The sequence below is a fragment of the Oryctolagus cuniculus genome, chromosome 5, assembly GCF_051225735.1.
Source record: "Oryctolagus cuniculus isolate XC-2025 breed Fujian yellow rabbit chromosome 5, ASM5122573v1, whole genome shotgun sequence".
Taxonomy (NCBI): Eukaryota; Metazoa; Chordata; class Mammalia; order Lagomorpha; family Leporidae; genus Oryctolagus; species Oryctolagus cuniculus.
The window spans coordinates 130,657,233-130,678,740 of NC_142871.1; the positions used below are offsets into that span (position 1 = coordinate 130,657,233).

The 21,508-nt window shown below is 40.2% G+C and overlaps 1 protein-coding gene across 3 annotated transcripts in view; it reads right to left on the minus strand.

Annotated features, from left to right (window-relative positions):
* Positions 1–21,508, minus strand: part of DNAH8 (dynein axonemal heavy chain 8) — a 336,932-nt gene that overhangs the window by 113,691 nt on the left and 201,733 nt on the right. For all 3 annotated transcript variants that reach the window (XM_089333967.1, XM_089333968.1, XM_051854776.3), the window contains 9 exons: positions 20,373–20,476; positions 19,258–19,434; positions 15,674–15,841; positions 14,644–14,859; positions 11,660–11,797; positions 9,311–9,438; positions 8,117–8,288; positions 5,296–5,451; positions 1,368–1,523 (listed from right to left, as the gene is read on the minus strand). In XM_089333967.1, the coding sequence (XP_089190093.1) occupies positions 1,368–1,523; positions 5,296–5,451; positions 8,117–8,288; positions 9,311–9,438; positions 11,660–11,797; positions 14,644–14,859; positions 15,674–15,841; positions 19,258–19,434; positions 20,373–20,476 (1,415 nt within the window). The remainder of the gene's footprint in view (positions 1–1,367; positions 1,524–5,295; positions 5,452–8,116; positions 8,289–9,310; positions 9,439–11,659; positions 11,798–14,643; positions 14,860–15,673; positions 15,842–19,257; positions 19,435–20,372; positions 20,477–21,508) is intronic.

Consider the following 21,508-nt stretch of genomic DNA (forward strand, 5'->3'; position numbering starts at 1 on the left):
ACCCAAGTATGTGGGCCCCTGTACCTATGTGAGAGACCTGGAAGAAGCTCCTGGCTCCTGGCTTTGGATTGGCCCAGCTCTAGCCATTGCAGCCATTTGGGGAGAGAACCAGCTCTGTTGCTGTTTCAAATAAATAAATCTTACCAAAAAAGAAAAAAAAAAAAAGGCCCTCTAGGCCCTCCTCTGAGACACCACAATCGGGTTAAGTTTCTATCCTTTCAATACCATTAACTTATGACTTTGGGGATCAAATGTCTGCATAAGTTCAGGGGTCATATCCTATCCAAACTGTAGCACATGTGTCATTTAATTTGATTGTGGTAGTCTTCACACAATTTATATATGCATATCAAATCATCACAATGTACACTTTGCATACATATATGCAATCTTCATTTGTCAATTAAACATCTTAAAAATGTAGTTCAAAATTGTGGATGAGTCCATAATAGCGAAACAAATCACAAACATCTTGTTTTTGTTTTTTACTTCCTTATCTGAAAAAGATAATCTCACAGGAGAATGGTGCTAAGTCTTCAGAACACTGACTTATATTTGTTTTTCTCCCTGTAAACTCATATAAGCTTAAACATATATTGGATGCTCCATAAACCTTTGTTGAATGAATTCTTTAACATGGCATATGAAAGGATTCACATTATGGAGAAATTTTTTTTTCTAAATACATCTATCTTTCTTTAATGAGAAACATCTGCATTCTTCACTTACTCATTGATATTTGGGAAATTAAGCTGTCCAAAGTGAAAAAAACTCATGAGCAATGCTGTCATTCATCAAGAAATGAAACCAAAGAAGGCTAAAAATAGAGAAGTGATGCTGGTTTAAAAAAGAAACACTTAGATTGGAAATAATTCATGTTCTCATTCACCATTGGGAATGGTATCCCATAGCTTCCAGCCAAGTCGATGAGTTTAGATGGAAAGTTAATAAAGACAGAAATAACAAATCAATGTCTACAGACTTTATTAAGATGCTATTTCTCCAGTGAGGAAATCTAGATTTTTCTTGTAAAAATGTATGTATGGCTTGTAAAACCAGTTTTCTTAGAGTTGCTAAAACATGTATCTATTTTATGTGTGTAACACAAACATTAAGAACAGACTATGTGTTTCCCTAATATGTTATTTAGTTCCTGCTAAATGACTGCTCTTACCAAGATACTGCTCTCTTCCTATTTTTTATTAGTATATAAAAATAAATGGGAACATTGATGTCAGTTTGGAAATCATTTTATCCAGTGTACTGGAAATACTATCACCTGAAGGAAAGTGCCTTCGCTGCTATGCTCAAAAAGGTAAGTAGATGTCACCATTGTTCTTTCTTTCTTTCTTTTCCACACAGCTCACCTTGTAAGTGGTGCCTGATTTAATGAAATTCTTTTCCAATACATTATCCAAGGCTGGATCCAGCTCTTCCCGAATGTCCTCTATGAGAAGGGGTCGGCCCAAGGAGAGGCAGTCCTCCAAGTGCGTTCGGAAGTATTTATGGTTCAGAGACGTCACCTAAATATAAAGAACTCATTAGTCTACCCATATTGCAAAGAACCTGCCCACTCCCAAGTGGACATCAAGAGATTTGTTGGACAGCTGACTACACATTTTAAATGTAATATGAGAAGCCTTGTGTATAAAAAAAAAAGTAACAAACAAAAACTGATTTTCAATACATGGTGAGTCATGCCTTTGTTGTAGTTCTGGACATGCAATGAGGTCTCTGATCCTCAGATGGAAGAAATATCTGGGTTCTGCTCCTGACAGATGGGAGAGAAGAAGTTTGGGGTTAAGCCTTTCACACTTACACAGCTGTAGTCAGAGACAGCAAAGTAACTGGCATATTTGTGATATTTCTTTATCTTCTCAGGACACTGATAAGATGAATAAGTTATAAAATAACTATAAGAATGTCAGAAAATAGAGATGGAGTCAAACCGAAAATTAATTCATGTATTCTGAACCTTAGTGACACAATAGAAGAATATGATAGATACTTCCCATAAAGTCAATTCAAAACATTATAAAATTACTTCATATATTCTTGCACGTTAAAAAAAATTCAAGCTGAATGCCTGGCAGGGGTCCCTCTATTTTTAGATTGCCATTTGTTATTAGTTAAAATAGACCCACCAGGTTAGTTGAGCTTTTCATGAGCCAATTGGCTTTGAACTTTTATTCTCCAATGATACCTTCCCTGGCCTAACTATATGGATTCCCAAGGGCTCAGTCCTCAGCTCTCAATCTCCTTTTGTCCTCTTCTCTGAATGTAACTGTTGCCCTTACATCACTGTGGGTGTGGACATTGAAACACAAGGAAGGGGGCTGGCACTGTGATATAGTAAGTTAAGCCGCCACCTATAATGCTAGCATTCCCTCAGAGTGCTAGTTCAAGTTCCAGCTGCTCTGCTTCCAGTCTAGCTCCTTGCTAATTTGCCTAGGAAAGCAGCAGAAGATGGCCCAAGTGCCTGGGCCCCTGCCACCCACATGGGAGGCCTGGATGGAGTTCCAGGCTCCTGGCTTCAGTCTGGCCCAACCCAGGCCACTGAGACAATGGGTGATTACTAGAATAGAATTAAAAATACACGTACACACACAGGATCTACAAAAAGTTCTTGGGAAATGAAATTTTAAAATTTTATTTTAGTGCAAAGTTTTTGAAATTCATGCATATGAAAAGTCTCCAAAAATTTCATAGAAATAAGTATTATGAAAAAAGCGCATGAATTTCAAATTTTTTTGCACCAAAATGAACATCTTTTATTTTAGATTTTTGTTTAACTTATTTGAAAGGCAGAGGCAAAAAGAGAGGTGCACAGACAGATCTCCCGTCTACTTTTTCACTCCCCAAATGCCTGCAGTAGCTAGGGCAGGGCCAGAGCCAAAGACAAGAGCCAAGAACTCAATCCTAGCAGATGGCAGGAAAATAACTCCTTGAGTCATCACCTGCTGCCTCCCAAGGTATATACATTAGAGGAAGTGGGAATTGAAATAAGAGTCAGGACTCGAACCCACAGCACTCTGATTTGGAATGTGGGTGTTCCAAGTGCCTGCCCAATTTGATCCTTTAATCCCACTTTTCCACAAATGTTTTTCAAGTACCCATGTGTGCAAATATATACAATTGCTATGAAAAAAGAATGTAGATTGAAAACTTAAACAAGTCTTCTTTGTCCTTGCTTGATTAAAAAGGAAATAACAAAAATAAAAAATCCTGCACCTGTAGGAAGTTGTGTCTGTCATTGGCTCCCTGGCTTTCTCTATACAAAGAATATGCTGTAAACATCTTCCATTAGGTATTCAGGAAAATTAATCTAAAAACAAGTTTCGACCAGCTTATTCAACAAAATGAAGCAAGGTCCTAATAAGACAAACCAAGCACTTGGGCCATTTTCCACTGCCTTCCCAGTTCCATTAGCAGGGAGCTGGATCAGAAGTGGACTCAAACTTGTGCCCATATGGGATGCTGGTGCTGCAGGCAGTAACTTAACCCATTGTGCCACAGCAGATCTTTCAATATCTTTTATAGATCTGAAATATACAAGTAATTCAAAATGTTCACGGAAAATGGAACAAAAAGGTAAATTTATTTCTCTGCAAAAAAAAAAAAGCTGAAATCCATGCAGTTTTTTTCAGCATAAGCATTTTCCGTGAATTCATATGTGTGGTTTTCAAAATTTTGTCACATCAGGATAAACTTATCTTTTAAAGCCATATTCTGTGAATTTTATGAAGTACCCTCATACTGAGTTCTGGATTATTCTCGAGGTCAGCTTAGGTCTGCACCAAGAACGAGGCCACGTCCCCTTGCCTGGGCAGCCCTGACCTCAGGAGGAACTCTTTCAATATTTCACCACTAAATGAGGGTTATTGGAGGCTTTTCATAAACAATATTTATCTGATTAAGGACGATCCCACCTAGTCTAAATTTGCTGAGAGCTTCATGAACAATGATTAACTTTTACCATATGGGTTTCTTATTTATTTATTTATTTATTTATTTTTTACTATCTATCAAGATGACCACATAATTTTTTTGCAATTTTTCCCCTGTAATGATGACACTGTGACTAATTTATTTAAATTCAATAAATAGTGGAATTCCTACTTTATTGAAATAGCCATGCAGGGAATACAAAGATGGCCAGCAAGAAGTTTATAGGGCAATAAAGATAAAAGCCAAATGTGCAGAGAACAGTAATTCAAGACAGACTCTAAGTCCACAACAGAAGTGTGATGTCTGGGATTAAAGTCGGGATGCCAAAAGGTCTTGTTGAAGGTCGAGTTGGACGTGGACTTTGAAGATTAGTTCAGATTTTTATCTGGGATATATGTGGGGGGAGGGCAGTAGGGTAGAGAAAGACATCTTGGCTAGTAGACATAATGTAAGAAATAGGAGTTGTAACCCAGTGTGTTGAGCTGCCTCTTACGACACCAGCATCCCATACTGGAATGTCAGTTGGGTCCCAGCTAGTCCAAGCTTCTGATCTAGCTTCCTGCTAATGCACTTGGGAGGCAATAGATAATGGCCCAAATACTTGGGTTCCTGCCACCTCTGTAGGAAACCCAGATGGAGTTTCTGCCTCCTGTTCAGCCTGGTCCAACCCTGCCTATTGTGGGCATTTGGTGAATGGAAGATCTCTATCTGTGTGTCTCTCCCTCTGTCTCCATCACTCTGCCTTTCAAATAAAATAAATCTTTGAAAAAAAGAAATGAGATAATATGAGCAAAAATTTGGAGACAGGAGGCTTAGAACTCTGAGCACGATGTCTAGGAAATACCGAATCGTCCATATAGGTAGTGGCACTGAGAAAATCAATAACAAGATCCCCAAGGAAGCCAGGCATATGGAAATCCTGCCCTTACTACCTCACCTTAAACTTAATGCCTTATTAGTCTCCAACAGCAACACTGTACTCTGGTATGTTAGGTTGGTATGCATGGCCTTAAGCTGTGGGATTGCTAATTTTGTTGCTTTCTCATATGTATAAACCCAAAGCTCAGAACAAAAGCCACATTCAACACTGGCAAAAACAACAGAGCCAGAGAAATGGACGGCACAGACGTGGGGGGTGGGGGTGGGGGGTGGGGATGAGATCAAGAGAGAGTACGAAAGACAGAAAATCATCAATGTTGCCCCAAATTATGGATACAAAAATCAATAATGTACATTGGCACATATTTATCATAGAGAAGACAATTTTATGACTAATAGATTGAACTGAAATTGTGGGCAAATTCCATGATTTTAAGATTACTTTCACTTGCACCAAATGATACATACCTGCAAATCATTTTCTTTCTCTTTTGATTTAATCCAAGTTTTGCCTTGAGTTTGTGGGTCTATGAGGAGTGGGTATCTGGTGGCCTTTGTCACAATAATGCCATTCTGAATTGAGAGATCGTCCCCGGGTAGCCCCTGCAGCCCCCACTCGCCAATCTAGAGGACAGGAAATGGATATGGTTGTTCAAAAGAGAACAAGAGAGTGCTCATTAATAATTAAAAGTTCCACAATTTAAAATTTGGTTACATTTATCCTTTTAAATACCATTGGCACTCAGAAAAAAACAGACTGGTAAATGTGAACCAAATAATAATAACTTTAAAAAAGAAATTTATAACTGCTGATTTCTTTCTTTAATAACCCCAAACTAGTGTATCCCTTCATGTTGTACAAGGGACTTTAAAAAGTTCATGGGAAAACACAATTGAAAGACAAGTTTATTTGGAGGAAAATAATTTTAAATCCATATGCAATTTTTTATAACATGGATTCCATGTAAACTTTCTGAAGACCCCTAACAAGCATGCATTTTCATATTTAGGGAAACATTGTGAATTGATTGCATTTTAAGCCTGATCTGTGGTTAGTGGAGATAGTGCATATAATGAGATGTCAGAGAAGATAAGCCCCTAAGGAAATGCCCTGGATGCTCTCCAGTCCTGCCCCATGGTTCCGCCCACAGGGAGTCTGGGTGATTGCAGAGCTGCAGAGACACTGGATGAAAAGAGATGAGAAGGGATATTATATTACCAGGAGCTCATCAATGGTGCTGTTGTGAATATTCCCTTCGCCACATTTAGAAGGGACTGCCAGCCTCCCTCCATGACGTGGTCAATGAAATCACCAGAGCCCCAGTGAGCAACCGCCTCCCACCTTTGCTCAATTATCCCAGGAGCTCCAAAGGCCATGATTAATACGGAGCATCTTGTCCCCTTTGCTTTGTCAGCATCCAGCACATCTCCAGTGCAAAGCATGTTCCCTGTAAGGGTGAGTTTAACATTGTTTGAATTAGAAAGGATTCTTTTTTAACTTTTAAGTACAGATAACATGACATCCCCCAAGGAAGCAGCAACTGGAGAGCATATTTACAAATCAGAAAAGCAACTCATGAATATAAATTGCCTAGAAAGCATTTATTACCATGGGAGCTCTGCAAGACATACTGAAAATTGACGGCGGCACCAAATTCTCAGCAAGCAAGGTTAGTGTGATAGGAGACACTATTGTTACTCAGTGATACCACACATGCCAGCATCCTGTTGGACACTAAAAAAGACGCTGAGAACTAGTCATCAGGCAAATGCAAATCAGAATCACAATGAGATATCATCCTACCCTAATCAGAATGACTATTATCAGAAAGACAACAAATAACAAACACTGGTGAGCATGCAGTGGGACTATAAATTAGTAACAGCCATTAGGGGAAATTGTATGAAGGTTTCAAAAAACTAAAAGCAAAACTACCATATGATCCAGTAATCCCACTTCTGGTAAATATCCAAAGGAAAGAAAACCAGTAATCAAGAGATAACTATGCTCCTGTATTCACTGTAGCCCTATTACAGCAGCTAAGATAAGGCATCATCCCAGGTACCCATTGATAGATGAATGGATAAAAGAAATGTATACATCCATGGTGGAATATTGTACTGCCATAAACAGAGTGAAGTCCTATCATTTGCAGCAACATGGATGAGCCAAGGAAGATGTTATGTTCAGTGAAATGAGCTAGGCACAGACAGAAGCACCACATGATCTCACTCGTATGTGCAAGCTAAATAAGTTGATCTCATTGAAATAGAGAGGAGAACAGTAGTTACCAAGGCTAGGAAGGAGAACGAGGAGGGGAGATTAGAGAGAGATTCGTTTTCAAGTACAAAAACACATTTAGATAACAGGGTTCTAGCTTTCTGCAGCATGCAGACTAACTAACAATACTTTATTGCATATTTCAAAATAGTTAACAAAACAATAAATGTTTGAGGTGATAGATGTACTAATACTCCCTAGAAGAATTATATACTGTATAAGAATCAAAATATCACAGTGCACCCCATAGCAGACATGTACAATTTTTATATGTCAATTAAAGATAAAAGTTGGCAGGAGGGAGGCAGGCATTTGGTGCGCAGTGAAGCCGCCACTTGGGCTGCCAATATCCCATAATCATGGTGTCTGGGTTTCAGTTTCCAGCTCTATTCTCGATTCCAACTTCCTAATAAAACACACTCTGGGAGCAGCAGATAATGACTCAAGTACTTGGGTACCTGCCACCCACGTGGTGGATTAAGCTCCCAGTTCCTGGGGTAGTGAAGCAGTGGATGGCAGGTGTCTCCCCCACCACCACCACCATCACTCAAATACAAAAAAAAAATGAATTTCACATCTTTTAAAACAAAATAATAATAATAAATGTTTAAAGATGGCTAATGACTAAAATAAATTTAATACCAGCACTTATGGTCTAATAATGCTTACATTTGTCTAAAACACTTGAGAGAGATTATGATTTCACAAGAGTGGTATGAATAATGGAGAGTTATAAGAAGATCTCAAATTGGCAAGCCCCTAACTCACGAATGGTTTTTAGCTCATAGTAGTGCCATTGGATTAACCTTAAAGCAAGATTTCTTAAAATGCAAAGGCAACTCTATACCACAGAGAAAATTCTCTTTTTTTCTTAGCTCTCTAGCAGTTTCAAAGCAATCTTTTCAATTATATAAAAAGGGAAAAAATAGGTGTACTTTGATTTTTTTCACCAGTGAGAAATAAAATAGGACCAAATTTTCCAATAGTAGTGGGACAGGAAAAACTTACGGTTGGCGAATCCACCAGCATTGAAATCAGGTTCAGGTTTTCCGTGAAAGGAATTTTCCTTGCTTTCAATTCAATCTCCCATTGATCTTTCAGCAAATAGTTCCTAAATATCTGATTGAAAGGCCCGAGGTAGGAGAGGAAGCCCGTGCACAGCAGGATATCGCCTACCAGTCTGTGAAGGGAAAACACACGGCCCCCTCCCCACAGTGAGCCATGGAACACATTTTTTTTTTTTATTTTGACAGATAGATTTATACACAGAGAGAGAGACAGAGAGAAAGGTCTTCCTTCCGTTAGTTCACCCCCCAAATGGCTGCTACAGCCGGCGCTGCACCAATCCTAAGCCAGGAGCCAGGTGCTTCCTCCTGGTCTCCCATGCAGGTGCAGGGCCCAAGTACTTGGGCCATCCTCCACTGCCTTCCCGGGCCACAGCAGAGAGCTAGACTGGAAGAGGAGCAACCGGGACTAGAACCTGGTGCCCATATGGGATGCCAGTGCCGCAGGCGGAGGATTAACCAAGTGAGCCACAGCGCCAGCGCCGGCACCCATGGAACACATTTTAAGCTCTCCTACGAAGGAGTCAAAGGCATGAAGAGATTATGTAAAAAGGAACCCCACACTCGAAAAGGAATAAGTGTGGCCACATTTGGGGAGTGTCAGCAAGCAAGAAAGACCCTCTCCCGAACCTCACAGGCCCAGAGCCTTAGTGCCTGGAGGAAAATGTCTTCCCACCCCAGGCACCCTAGCCCTGTTCAGATTTGGTCTTGTGTTAACCTATCCCCTCCCTCTCTCTCCTACGCCTCTCCCATTCCCACAGACACCAGCACAACACACTTTGCACATAGGACCAGCCACTGCTGCACGCTTCCAGAGCCACTGAGGAGAAGGGCAGCGACCTGCGGAGGGCATCTGGATTGTTCTGGCCAATCCTGAAAACCCACACCACTGAAACACACCCAAGATTTCAGTTTCACAAATCGTTTCCACTCCGTGTCTGAGTGAGTGACTGGTGTATGCTGTATGCACTTTCCCAGGTAATGAGATTCAGCAAGGGACAGCAAGTTGGCAAAGAAGGGAGCATGGGCTTCGCCACGGGAGTGGCTGATACATTCTCTAATGTCACCAAGAGGTGGCATGTGGGGTAACGACTAAACGAAGGAGGAGGAGGATTTTAACAGAAACCGAAGTTCATACCTATTGATCTGGGCTTTGAACTCTTTACTTTGCTGCGTCCACCTGACTTTCTCTCCACTCAGTCCATCAATGAGAGTGGAAGCTGCCTGCATCTTTTTCCGGCACATGTCAGCATCATTGAGCAAATCCTGCATTCAGAAAGCGGCGATGTCTCAAGAACTGGTTTGCTTCCCCCCATTAATTTGAAAGGCAGGGAGACAGAGACAGACGTAGGTCTTCCATCTGCTGATTCACACCCAACATGGGTGCAGCAGTCAGAGTTGGCCCAAGCTGAAGCTAAGAGCCTAGAACTCAGTCCAGGTGGTGGCAGGAACCCAATGACTTAAGCCATCATCTGCTGCTTCCCAGGGTGCCATTTGCAGGAAGCTGGATCAGAAGTGGAAAAACAAGGACCCAAACCCAGGTATTCCAATATGAGATGCAGGCATTTTCACCACTGCACCAAAATGCTTGGTCAAACATCCGCTGCAGGGGCTGGCGTTGTGATGCAGGGGGTTATGCCACTGCTTGTGATTCCGGCATTCCCTATGGAGCTCCATATGGCTGCTCTACTTCCAATCAAGCTACCTGCTAATGTGCCTGGGAAAACAGTGGAAGATAGCCAAGTAGTTGGTCCCTGCCTCCCACGTAGGTGGCCCAGATAGAGTTCTGGGCTCCTGGTTTCAGCCTGGACCAGCTCTGGCTATTGCAGGCATTTAGGGAGTGAACCAGCAAATGGAAGATCAATCTCTTTCTCTTTTTCTGTCTCCCACCCCCAACCCAGACTTTGTCATTATGCCTTTCTAAATAAATAAATACTTCTAAAAATCTATTATGTTGATATATAAAACACTTAGAGTTCTCTGTAGGTCTGGATTTTCTTTACATTGTCAAAGAAAACAACAGATTAAACTGAGAAGAAGATTTGAGAATACAGCTTCTTCCATTAAACTACACATCACAAATATAAAACAATGCTATACTTTATGTTTGTTTGGGAGAAATATAGCTATTTTTTATTTTAATAATATATGGAGATATTTCTTAATTTGCAAAAATAAGTATAACCTAAAAATAAAATGTGAACAAAACCATGCATATTAAATTCTGATTCATTCATCGAATATGGCTTTTACTTCATGAAGTTCAAGAAAAGCAATTTTGTGAGATAGAATGAAAGGCACATAAATTAAAATAGTATTACTATTAAATATTTTCAAGACAGGATCACATAAGCAAAATATACTGTCTTACAGTTTTGGATTTAATAATTATCCTGAGTTCTTTGTCATTTACAAAATACTGTCTCCCAGAGAAACACACAGCAGGAATGTGCTGTAGTCAGCTTATCCCCATCAGCTCATAAGAACCAATTGTTAATTTTTTTCAAAAAATTTGTGAACTGGGGTTAAATACAGCTCTTATTAAAAATTAAATTATATAAGCTTACAACTTAACAAGTTATATTAAAAACAAAGGTAATAAATAATAGAAACTCATCCCTCTGGATTGCTTGCATTTTAGTGTTATCTATTCTCCTGAGGTTAGTTAAGTGCACTGTCCGTTCTTGGTGGAACAGCGTACAGTGGCGCACTGCTGCATATCTGCTCTCAAGTCTGCACCATCTGTGCCCAGCCAGCTCACGCTGATGGGTTTTTTTAAGTTTTATTTATTTTTAAAATTTTTTTGAAAGGCAGGACACCAGAGATCAAGATAGAGACAGGGACAGAGAGAGAGAGAGAAAGGAAGAAAGAGGGAGAGAACTGGAAGCAGAGCCAGGACTAGAACTGGGCACTCTGATACTGGATGTGGATGTCCCAAGCAGCGTTTTATCCACTGTACCAAACAAACTCCATCCTCACGCTGGTGGTTTAAAATCAGCAGTCATGGGAGTATCAACACCACTGGAATACTAGAAGTACTAGAAATCAGGGCTTTCCTCCTCCCACCCTACCACCTGCCATCTTCCAGAGCTGACTGTTGGATATCTATCAGACCCCCCCCACACACACACACACTGACATCAACCTATCCCAACAGGTCACATTAGGTCCCAGTGTTACAGGTAACCTGAGGTCAGCTGCCTTAAATTGCACAATCAGTAAAGCGCCTGGGCTGTGTCTTGAACCCAGGTTTCTAACTCCAAAAACAGTACTCTTTATAGGACATCACAGTTTTCTTTTACAGATTCAGTATTGTTAAGAGCACACAAACAAATTTTGACCCTAAGTATGTAGCCACAGGCCATGAACATGGGCATTTTCTGCTAAGTATTTTTTCCATCATCTAATTGCCCAGTTTCTAAATGTAACACATAGCTGAGTGAAGTCTCAGTTTGTCATTTTGATAATTTTGTGACTTTCATCTCACCATTTTCTCATTCATTGCGCTATCAAATTTCGCTTGTACTTTATCCAGCTCAGCTTGTTTCTCATCCAGCTGTACTTGCGCCTTCGCCAAATCACCATTAGCATTTGCTAGCCGGCCTTCCTGCTTGGCCAGGTTCGCCTTAAAAGGAAGAAGAGGTGGTCTGTGCAGAGCCATGTTCCTGCTATGAAACATTCATGATTCCAACTGGTAAACCGTAACGTAAATTACAGGATTTTTGCAGTAGACGGTACTTTGGCAGTCATTTGTTTCAGCGCTCCCAGTTAAGGAAGCAGAGTTTGGGGGATATTTCATTATTTTTTTCCTTTTAATTATTAATGTTCAATGTAGAAAACATGGGGAGTACAGCAATATATAGAAAAGAGAACAAAAGTTATCCTTGATTTTACCCAGATATAATCTGTACTATGTGAAGAAGTAGATAATTTATATTTTGATTTTTTCATTTAATGTGGTATAATTATTTTTCACATCCTTAAACTATTTTCATGAACATTAATTATACAGCTGCACAACACTCTATAATTTGAATATTTTACTTACTTAACCCTTTTCCAACTTTTATACATTCTTCCTCCCTTCCATTTTTTAATTATTGAAAATAATTCTGTGATAAATACTATTGGATGTGTAAACAACTTGAATAATTTCTTTTTTATTTTTATTAGTATACAGAGAACAGATTTTGTGTATTGCATTGATAGAATTCTAAATTATTTCTTTGGTAAAGATTCATTAAAATGAAATTACTACAATAGTTTTTTGTTTGTTTTTTTTTTATGTCCTACAGCACAGTAATTATCTATTTCTTTTATATTTAAAATAATTAATCACTGAAGTAATCTATGCTGAGTCTTCTGGGAAAGTTTTTTTTTGTTTTCTATCTCAATATTTGACTTATTTGAACTTAGCTCTTTTCCCCAGAAAATGTTATTTCATTTAGATTTTCTAATGTATTTAGATATAACTGTAAAATTTGCTTTTTAATTAGTTAAATACACATACTTACAATTTTATGGATTTATCTTTCTCTTTTCATTTGGTTTTATGTTTTTTCTTCTCCGTAAGATTATTAGATTCTCCAGGAACATATTTTTATAGTTCATTGTTGCAAAATATCAGCTCAGAGATTTATTCATTAATTCTGCTGTTTTTCTGTAACTCTTAATGTCATTTTTATTAGCTCTGTTCTGTTTTCCTTAAATTTTGTGTGTATGTGTGCTTATGAGTGAGGACAAACTCTATTTAACTCTTAAGCAGTATCTTAATGTCTTCCATACATTTAAGGGCAAACAATGTACAATTTTGGTCACACACACATCACAAAAGCTTTGATAACTAGCTTATTCTCATCATTTCCTAAACAGAAGTGATAACCTTTTTAAAAATTCAACCTTCTAATTTTATTGCTTATCTAATGATAAGGCCCTAGGAATTTTGTTTGGAAAAATTTAATCAAACTTTTTTTTTTCTTGGAATTGACTAGAATCAACTTTTGTAAATGTTTCTGGGACACTAGAAAGGACTTCATATTATTTGCTTATACTGAAGAAAGTTTAACAAAGCAATTCAACTTTAAAAATAATATTGTATAAGATCACTATATAAGTATCCATTTATGCCTACTCAGGACTGGCTCTATAATCTGTAGGCCCCAGTACAAAATTAAAAGGTGGGTGCCCGTGCAACCACAGAGCATTAAAGCAAGGGAGGTTCCTGTGTGCATACCTGCAAGCTGGCCTGCTTTCTACCAGTCCTATCCAAGACTGATAGCAAGTGTAACAATCTCAGATTACAATGTTAGTTTTCATTTCCACTTAAAAGACTAATGGGCTTCGCTTGATGTAATTTGATAGTATTATATTTATTGCATAAAGCATTATTATAATTAAATTTTTCACTGTAGATCACAATTTTTATCAATAAAAAATAACTCTCATGTGCTTGTTTTCTTGAGTTCTACATTCACAGTAACATTTCTCTCGCAGTATTTTTGTGTTTAGGTGTATTTACCATCTTTCCCCATCATTTCCCTTTGTGAAAACTCGTGTATTTTACATTTAGCTTCTATTTTTATTCTCAAAGTTTCTTTTCTAACAGAGTTTAAAGAAGTGGTCCTTTCTAAAAGGCTTGTTATGAAAAACAGCAGGCCTCTGCCTACCTACTTATCTTCTGTTCTATAGGACAAGCACTTATAACTTCTTTAGCTCTGGAGGTGGGGAGGGCCAGTAGGTGGGGCCCTAGAGGTAGTGTGTATGGAGGTGGTATTTTATGAATCCTTGTACTCCTAAGAATGTGTTTCTTCAGATGTGAAGGACAGCCTGGCAGGGTACAGATGGTGTGTGTGTGTGTGTGTGTCTGTGCACACCACCCAATACTTAAGTAGCATCCTCATATGTGGAGAGCAGCCCATGATTGAATTCTTGGACCACAGCAATTTCCTCCTGAAAACTGCATGTGTTTTTCCATTTTCAAGCATTTAGAACTGCAGAAAGTCTATTAACATTCCATTTTCTTTCTTTTTTTAAAGAAACCTTTTAAATTGTTTCTTGGATTACATATAATGTCCTCTTTCTATCTTTGAAATTTAAAATACATTCTAGGTGTTGATCCTAGCTTTTATGTCTTGTTTGGAATACAAACCCCATATCCAAACTTTCATATCCAAACTTTAATGAAATGGCAAGTTCTCTTTTATGACAGCTTGATTATTATTCCCAATAAATTAATTTCCTGCTGAAGCTACCAAGTTGGTTTAAGCTACTCGTCTGCATTGCCAAGAAACAAAGTATGTAACAAATGCACAAAGGGAAGAGAAATGTTAAGAGGACATAGGGAAAAAGGAAAACTTGCTAACAGGATACCTACCTTTAGTGGGCTAAATTATGCCTATCTTTTAATGGCAGTAATACCAACGAGCTATTTGATTCGACATTGATTTCTGGGAGAAGGAGGGAAGCTGTTACCTTCAGAGGGAGCACTTCCCTATTGATGCCATAAAACGTTGCCATAGCAAGTGTCCAAGACAGCAGACCAGCCACGTTCCCACAGACTTTTTTGGCACTTTCAAAAGTGTAATCATCCATATTAAAATATGGCTGCAGTAACTCAATAGTCTCTTCATTTATAGTGTCCTTGGGGAACTGCTGAAGGCTAAACAGGAATCCTGTTGCACTCATCAACTGAAAAATAGTAGCGCAACTTGTTAGTTCTGGGAGAAAAGACACCCTGCCTTCCTGAGTTAATGTGTTCTTCCCAGTTGAAGTTTTTCAAAAAGGTAACAGTTGATTTGGTCTAAACACACAAAGTCAACCTAAATTTGTAAATTGCTAATTGTCTTCTGGTTTCCATGGTGAAAATGGAAACAAAGAAAAATACGGAAGTTCCTTGTCTGATAAGTACATCTAAATACCACCAACCACATAGGTTTCTTTTTGGATACTCGACTGGGTTGACACCAAAGCTACACCACTGCTAACCACTGGTTCCAGACAGATTTCATAAAAGAAATACATTTGGGGTGGTGGTGTGGCACAGCAGATTAGGCCACTGTTTGTGATGTCCACATCCAGACTGGAGTGCTGGGATCACTGGAGTGCTGGAATCGAGTCCTGCCTTCACTTCCAATCCAGCTCCCTGTTATTGCGTATTCTAGGAGGTAGCAGATGATGGTTCAAGTACTTGAGTCCCTGCTACCCATGTAGGAGATCTGGATTAAGTTCTTAGAATCAGCTAGGCTCAACTGTTATGAGCACTGGGGGACTAAACCAGTGGATAGAAGCTAGTTTATCTCCCTCTCCTTCTTCTCCCTGCCTTTCAAATCAATCAATTAATTAAGGCATTCGTCTTTAAAATCTCTCCCTGCTTACATGCTGTGTGATGGAGTTTAACTCTGCAATACACAGGGACCCACGTTGTTGAGTCTTTAATGTGTGTCCTCGGCTGGGGACACTTGATGCCCCGAGAAGACTGACAAAGACAGATGTCACTACTTACCTTTAGTGACTCGGCCCATGATGGCTTACAGCAAGGTTTTTCTGGATCCATAGTAACAGGGTCAATTTTCTTCTGGAACAGTAACAGCACACAGTCCATGATTCTCATAATAAGATGCGGTGGTTTTGCAAGTTTCCTGACTGTGGCAATATCATTTGGCTTGATAGTCTGTATTTGAGATGAGGAATCAATTTACTTTTTTTGTGGAGTAGTATTAATCATCTCATTTTTAAATAATTAAGGTAGAAAACCTTAAAATATATTTTCTCCCCAATTTCCAACATTATCTCCTCAGGGGTTTGCATGCCAAGATTTTTGCATCATGGCTCCTTGATTATTTTAGGATATTCATTTGCTTTTATTCTTTTCTTCCCGTTTCCCCCAATTAATCGGTTTGCAGGATCGCTACCACACATTATCCACCTCCCCAGACCCATCAGTTACAAGTCCCTCTAAAGACGACTTGCACCTGTGAAGCATGGTTCATCCCATACACAGATATGAGAGCAGACAGAACCCTGAATCTCAGAAACCTCATCTTCAGCCTCCATGCTGAGGGCTGCCCTGTCTACAGAAGGGGGAGGAGCCGGGAGATGAGAGAAGTTATTGCAAATGTATGGTTTCTAAAGATATTTTTTAAAGTTTTATATTTTTTTAAAGATTTATTTATTTATTTGAAAGTCAGAGTTACACTGAGAGAGATGGAGGCAGAGAGAGAGAGAGAGAGAGAGAGAGAGAGAGAGTGTGTCTTCCTCAATTGGCCGAAACGGCTGGAGCTGCGCTGATCCGAAGCCAGGAGCCAGGAGCTTCCTCCAGGTCCCGTACATGGGTGCAGGGGCCTAAGGACTTGGGCCATCTTCCACTGCCTTCCCAGACCACAGCAGAGAGCCAGATCGGAAGTGGAGCAGCTGGGACTCAAACCGGCGCCCATAGGGATGCTGGCATTTCAGGCCAAGGCGTTAACCTGCTGCGCCACAGCACCAACCCCAGAATTTTTTTTAACAAAAGATTTATTTATCTGAAAGGCAGAGTGACAGGAAGAGAGGGAGAGAGGGGCCAGCGCTGTGGTGTAGTAGGTTAAGTATCCGCCTGTGGCACTGGCATCCCTGATGGGTGCCGGTTCTAGTCCCGGCTATTTCTCTTCCAATCCCGCTCTCTGCTATAGCCTGGGAAAGCAGGACAACTGCTTAGGCCCCTGCACTGGCATGGGAGACCCGGAAGAAGCTCCTGGCTCCTGGTTTCGGATCAGCTCAGCTCCAACTGTTGTCACTTGGGGAGTAAGCCAAGTGAGTAAGTGAATGGAAGACCTCTCTCTCTGTCTCTCTTTCTGTCTGTCTGCTATTATGCCTCTCAAGTAAATAAATACATCTTTAAAAGAGAGAGAGAGAGAGAGAGAGAGAGAGAAAGAGAGATGTTCCCCCCACTGGTTCACTCCCCAATGGATATCACAGCCAAGTCTGGGCCAGGCCTTTGACAAGAACCAGGAACTCCATCCTAGTTTCCTAAATGGGTGGCAGGGGCCTGAATGTTAGGGCCATCTTCTGTTGCCTTATCAGGCACATTAGAAAGAAGCTGTATAGGAAATGGATGAGCCAGGACTCGAACCAGTGCTCTGATATGGAATAGCAGCAGCTTAATCCATTGTACCACAATATTGATCCCTTGAGTTGGGTTTAGATAAAGACATTGCCTGATACTCAAGGCAAGAAGGACTGGGAGAACATATGATCAATAAAATGTCTGAAAACTCATTTGGTTCAGTCATCACTCCCTTTCTTTTGTATGTTATTGTAGGATGACCAATAAAGAGAGTGGGAGTAGAGAACGTGTCCTGGTCATCATGAAAATGTTATTAAATGATTATTATAGAGTTATTCATTCGTTTAACAACAACAGGCATTTTCCCATATAAAACAAAACCAACAAAAATAACTTTGCTTCCATGATCTCCCAATAAAGGCAGTGAAAACAAAAGTACCTGACCTAAGGACTTCTACCATGATGAGAACACAGGGCTAAAAGGGAACCAGAGGAGGGTCCAGAAGAACCCAGAACTTCTGGAAGGAACGAGGTGGAGCAAGGTCTGAGCCAAGATTTGGAGAATGACTCTTTCTATCTGTTTTCCTTTTATCTTAATCTGGATCTCAATTCAGTTTTAACCTTTATTAATATTAAGAGAACAAAGTTCTTATATTTCATAGATACAATTGTAAGAAGATAACCATTCCTTCCCTTCCTCTTTTTCTCCCTCAATCCCCCTCCTTCCTTCCTTCCTTTTCCTCAATTCTTGTAAAAACATAATTTTAGTCCACTCTTATAATCAGAGTCTTAATGCACCACTAGCCATAATATTTAACAAGTAAAAAAAATAGACCACTGTTTCACAGGATGATAAACAAAGGCTACAGATAACAATTGAATCTTAAGACGTCCGTTTCATTCCTACACATTTGGGGGAGGGGGATATCAAGAATAAAGGTTGGCCGGCACCACTGGGCTAATCCTCCGCCTGCGGCACCGGCACCCTGGGTTCTGGTCCTGGTTGGGGTGCCAGATTCTATCCCGGTTGCTCCTCTTCCAGTCCAGCTCTCTGCTGTGGCCCGGGAGTGCAGTAGAGGATGGCCCAGGTGCTTGGGCCCTGCACCTGCATGGGAGACCAAGCCGGCCATGGCGGCCACTTGGGGGTGAACCAACGGAAAAAGGGAGGAGCTTTCTGTCTGTTTCTCTCTCACTGTCTAATTCTGCCTGTCAAAAAAAAAAAAAAAAAAAAAAAAGAATAAAGGTTAGGAGAAGCATTCCTAGCAGAAACAGAGGCACATTTAAGGTAACAGACCATGATTCTTCCAGGAGCCTACAATTGCCTCTGCATGGCTGGATTATGTTGTATGCAAGGCGAGAACAAGAGACAAAGTTCAAGAGGAAGACAGGACCCAGGTTACCAGCAGTGGCAGAAGCACTGATATTTATGGGGCATGTTCCATGTGCCCAGGCAACTGTATCAATCACTTTTAATGCACACATGGATCCTTCAAGCACCAGTGAGGAACTGGGATACCAATGGAGACCCAGGAAAGCTAAGTAAATGCACTCTAGATCATCTAAGAAGTGGTGATCATGAAAGGTAAAGGCATATCCACCTTCCTCCAAAGCTGTGTCCCTCTCACCTCACAGCTGTAGATGCCCATCTTAGACATTATCTAAAGAGCACCGAGAGCCACAAGCAGATTTAACACGGGAGAGTGACACAATGTGGACTGGATGCTGGAGGAACCAAGACTACTCTCTATGTGATCTTAATCCCTTATGCTAAAACTTGGGCTGTTAATCACCAGCATTATTTCTTGGTTCTCACATAGGGTTGATTTATGGAATGAAACTAATAGGTTATAATAAGTGAGATTTTAAAAAAACTAGAACTTAGAAAACTGAAGCCATGGAAACATTTGTTTTCCGATTTAGAGATTATAAAACACTTTAAGAACTCAATTCCATCTTCTGATCACTCAATTCCAAGTTAACTGCGTGGAATGAGACGCGGCGCCCGTGAGCACTGGTGTGGGGAGGGGTAACGGTGCACTGCTCACGTTCAGGGCCGCTTCCGCTTCCTCCAGTGCAGGTTTAGCAGCCTCCAGTTTGGTCTCAGCTTTCACTTTCTCACGGTCAATTTCATCCACTATTTTTTGCGCTTTGTCTTTTACTTCCTGTACATCATTTTTTACTTTGGCTGCAGCCTGGGCACTTATTGTAACTTCTGCTAATACCTGTAGAATTGAGGAAACACGTGAAAGCAAAGAAACACCTTTCAAGCAAAATTTATAGATTTGAGCAGCCGAACAGTTATTCAGTATAATATGAAACATTAATAAAAGCAAATTTATCCCCCATCTAAGTCGTCTATATTTTAAGGTGTACAAAAGCAATTCCTCAGAGCAGTTCCTATACTCTTCTATTTTCTAAGTTTTCATATATAAATATTTAAGCTCTCTACTATCTAAGATTCTAGAAAATTAAAACAATTGAAGTAAGTATAATGGAGTATGGTCAGAAACCCATATTAAGTCTCATGTAATAAGAAACATAGTAAATATTTGTTGAGTGCTTATCATATGCCAGGACTTTGCTAAGTGCCTCCCCTAAGGTATCTCATTCATTCTGGTAACTGGCTAAGGGTCAAGGTTTAAGTATCTCCTCTTAACTGACTCACAGGCGAAGCTGAAAGCAGTTGGAGACAAGTGGGGTGCAGACAGAAGAACACCACACATTATCACCGTCTCCTCCAGAGGAGTGCTGTGTTTTGGTTCGTTTTTTAACTCCACTAACTCTTCCTCTTATCCTTTCCCTCCTCAACACAAACTTTAGATGGGACTCGGGCCATCCTAGAAACACAGAGCGTGCAGGAGCCTTGGAAAGAAGGCCAACTATGACTCACAGTGAGGCAGGACTTTCAGAAAGAGTTGAGGGAGAAGAAGAGAGACAGAACAGGAGAAGAAAGAATAGTCTTAGACCAGGTAGAGGACGGACTGTTTGCCTACATCTCGGTAAAAGCTGAACAAAAATACCTGATGGTGCTTGTGAACATTACTGTACCAGAAATAATCATGTGAGATCCTATTTATTTTTAATGACACTTTAAATTAATAATTTTTCATACGGAAAAAAAGATTCTTTATCAGTAGTGACGAAATAAATGCCAGCTCACTTCATCTGCTTTCACGGAAGCCACTGCCAGTTCCTTCTCCTTTACCGCGAGATCCTGAGAGAGTTTCGCCACAGACTCGCTGGCCTCCATGAGCTTGTCCAGACCTTCACAAAGACACACACAGATGCTCCTGTTGACATGCACGTAACCCCTTCATCAACCCCCAACTCATACTGACTCTGTGGGCAGCACTGGATATGGAAAGTAACCAACACGAGACAAGGACCCATGGACCCAAAGCCCTTAAATACACACCTGTCTTAGGATCAACATCAACCCTACTCCAGAGAGAGAGCTCCACCAGCAATCGGGGAGCTCAAAGAAAATAGCTCTGATTCAAAAATACCACCTAGTCACCCTTAAGGGAAAGTCATAACGTTGTACTGAATGAGGTTAAGTTACCCAGAACATTTATTTGACAAACTCATGCTCTCCTCGACTTTGTAAACAGTGTGTAGCGACCATTGCTCTGCCTTTAAATCATACTGCAGCAGACGTGGCAAACGAGATGGAAGATACATTGGCACAAATGTGGGTAACTTTGCCACAAAAATGAAAATGACTGCTAAAATGTATATAACTGATTCTGAGATTTTTAACACCATAGGGCAAATTAACTGGTAAACTGAATTTCTCACATTCCAATTATGTTCCAGATAGTGGAATATTGGTAAATGTGAAACATATGTCCTAGGACTCTGGTGTGGGGAACAGGGGTAGAGAAGCATTCATTTGTGTGTTCTCCAATTTCTATCCATCTACAAATGTTCCCACCATAGTGACTCAACCTACCAGGAGCTTCTCAGTGGCACACCAGTATATTCTATTTCCACCAAACACGTGGTGCAAAAATAACCTCAAGAACATTAATAATAGTAAAATAGAGTAAAAATAACAAAGCAGTGATGATTTAAAAATATGTATGTCTTTGTATTTAATATAATTAATTATAAATATATGACTTGAGTTTCAATAAACAGCATATTTACTAGGCTAAATCCTCTGCCTTGTGGCGCCGGCACACCGGGTTCTAGTCCCGGCTGCCCCTCTTCCAGGCCAGCTCTCTGCTGTGGCCAGGGAGTGTAGTGGAGGATGGCCCAGGTGCTTGGGCCCTGCACCCCATGGGAGACCAGGAG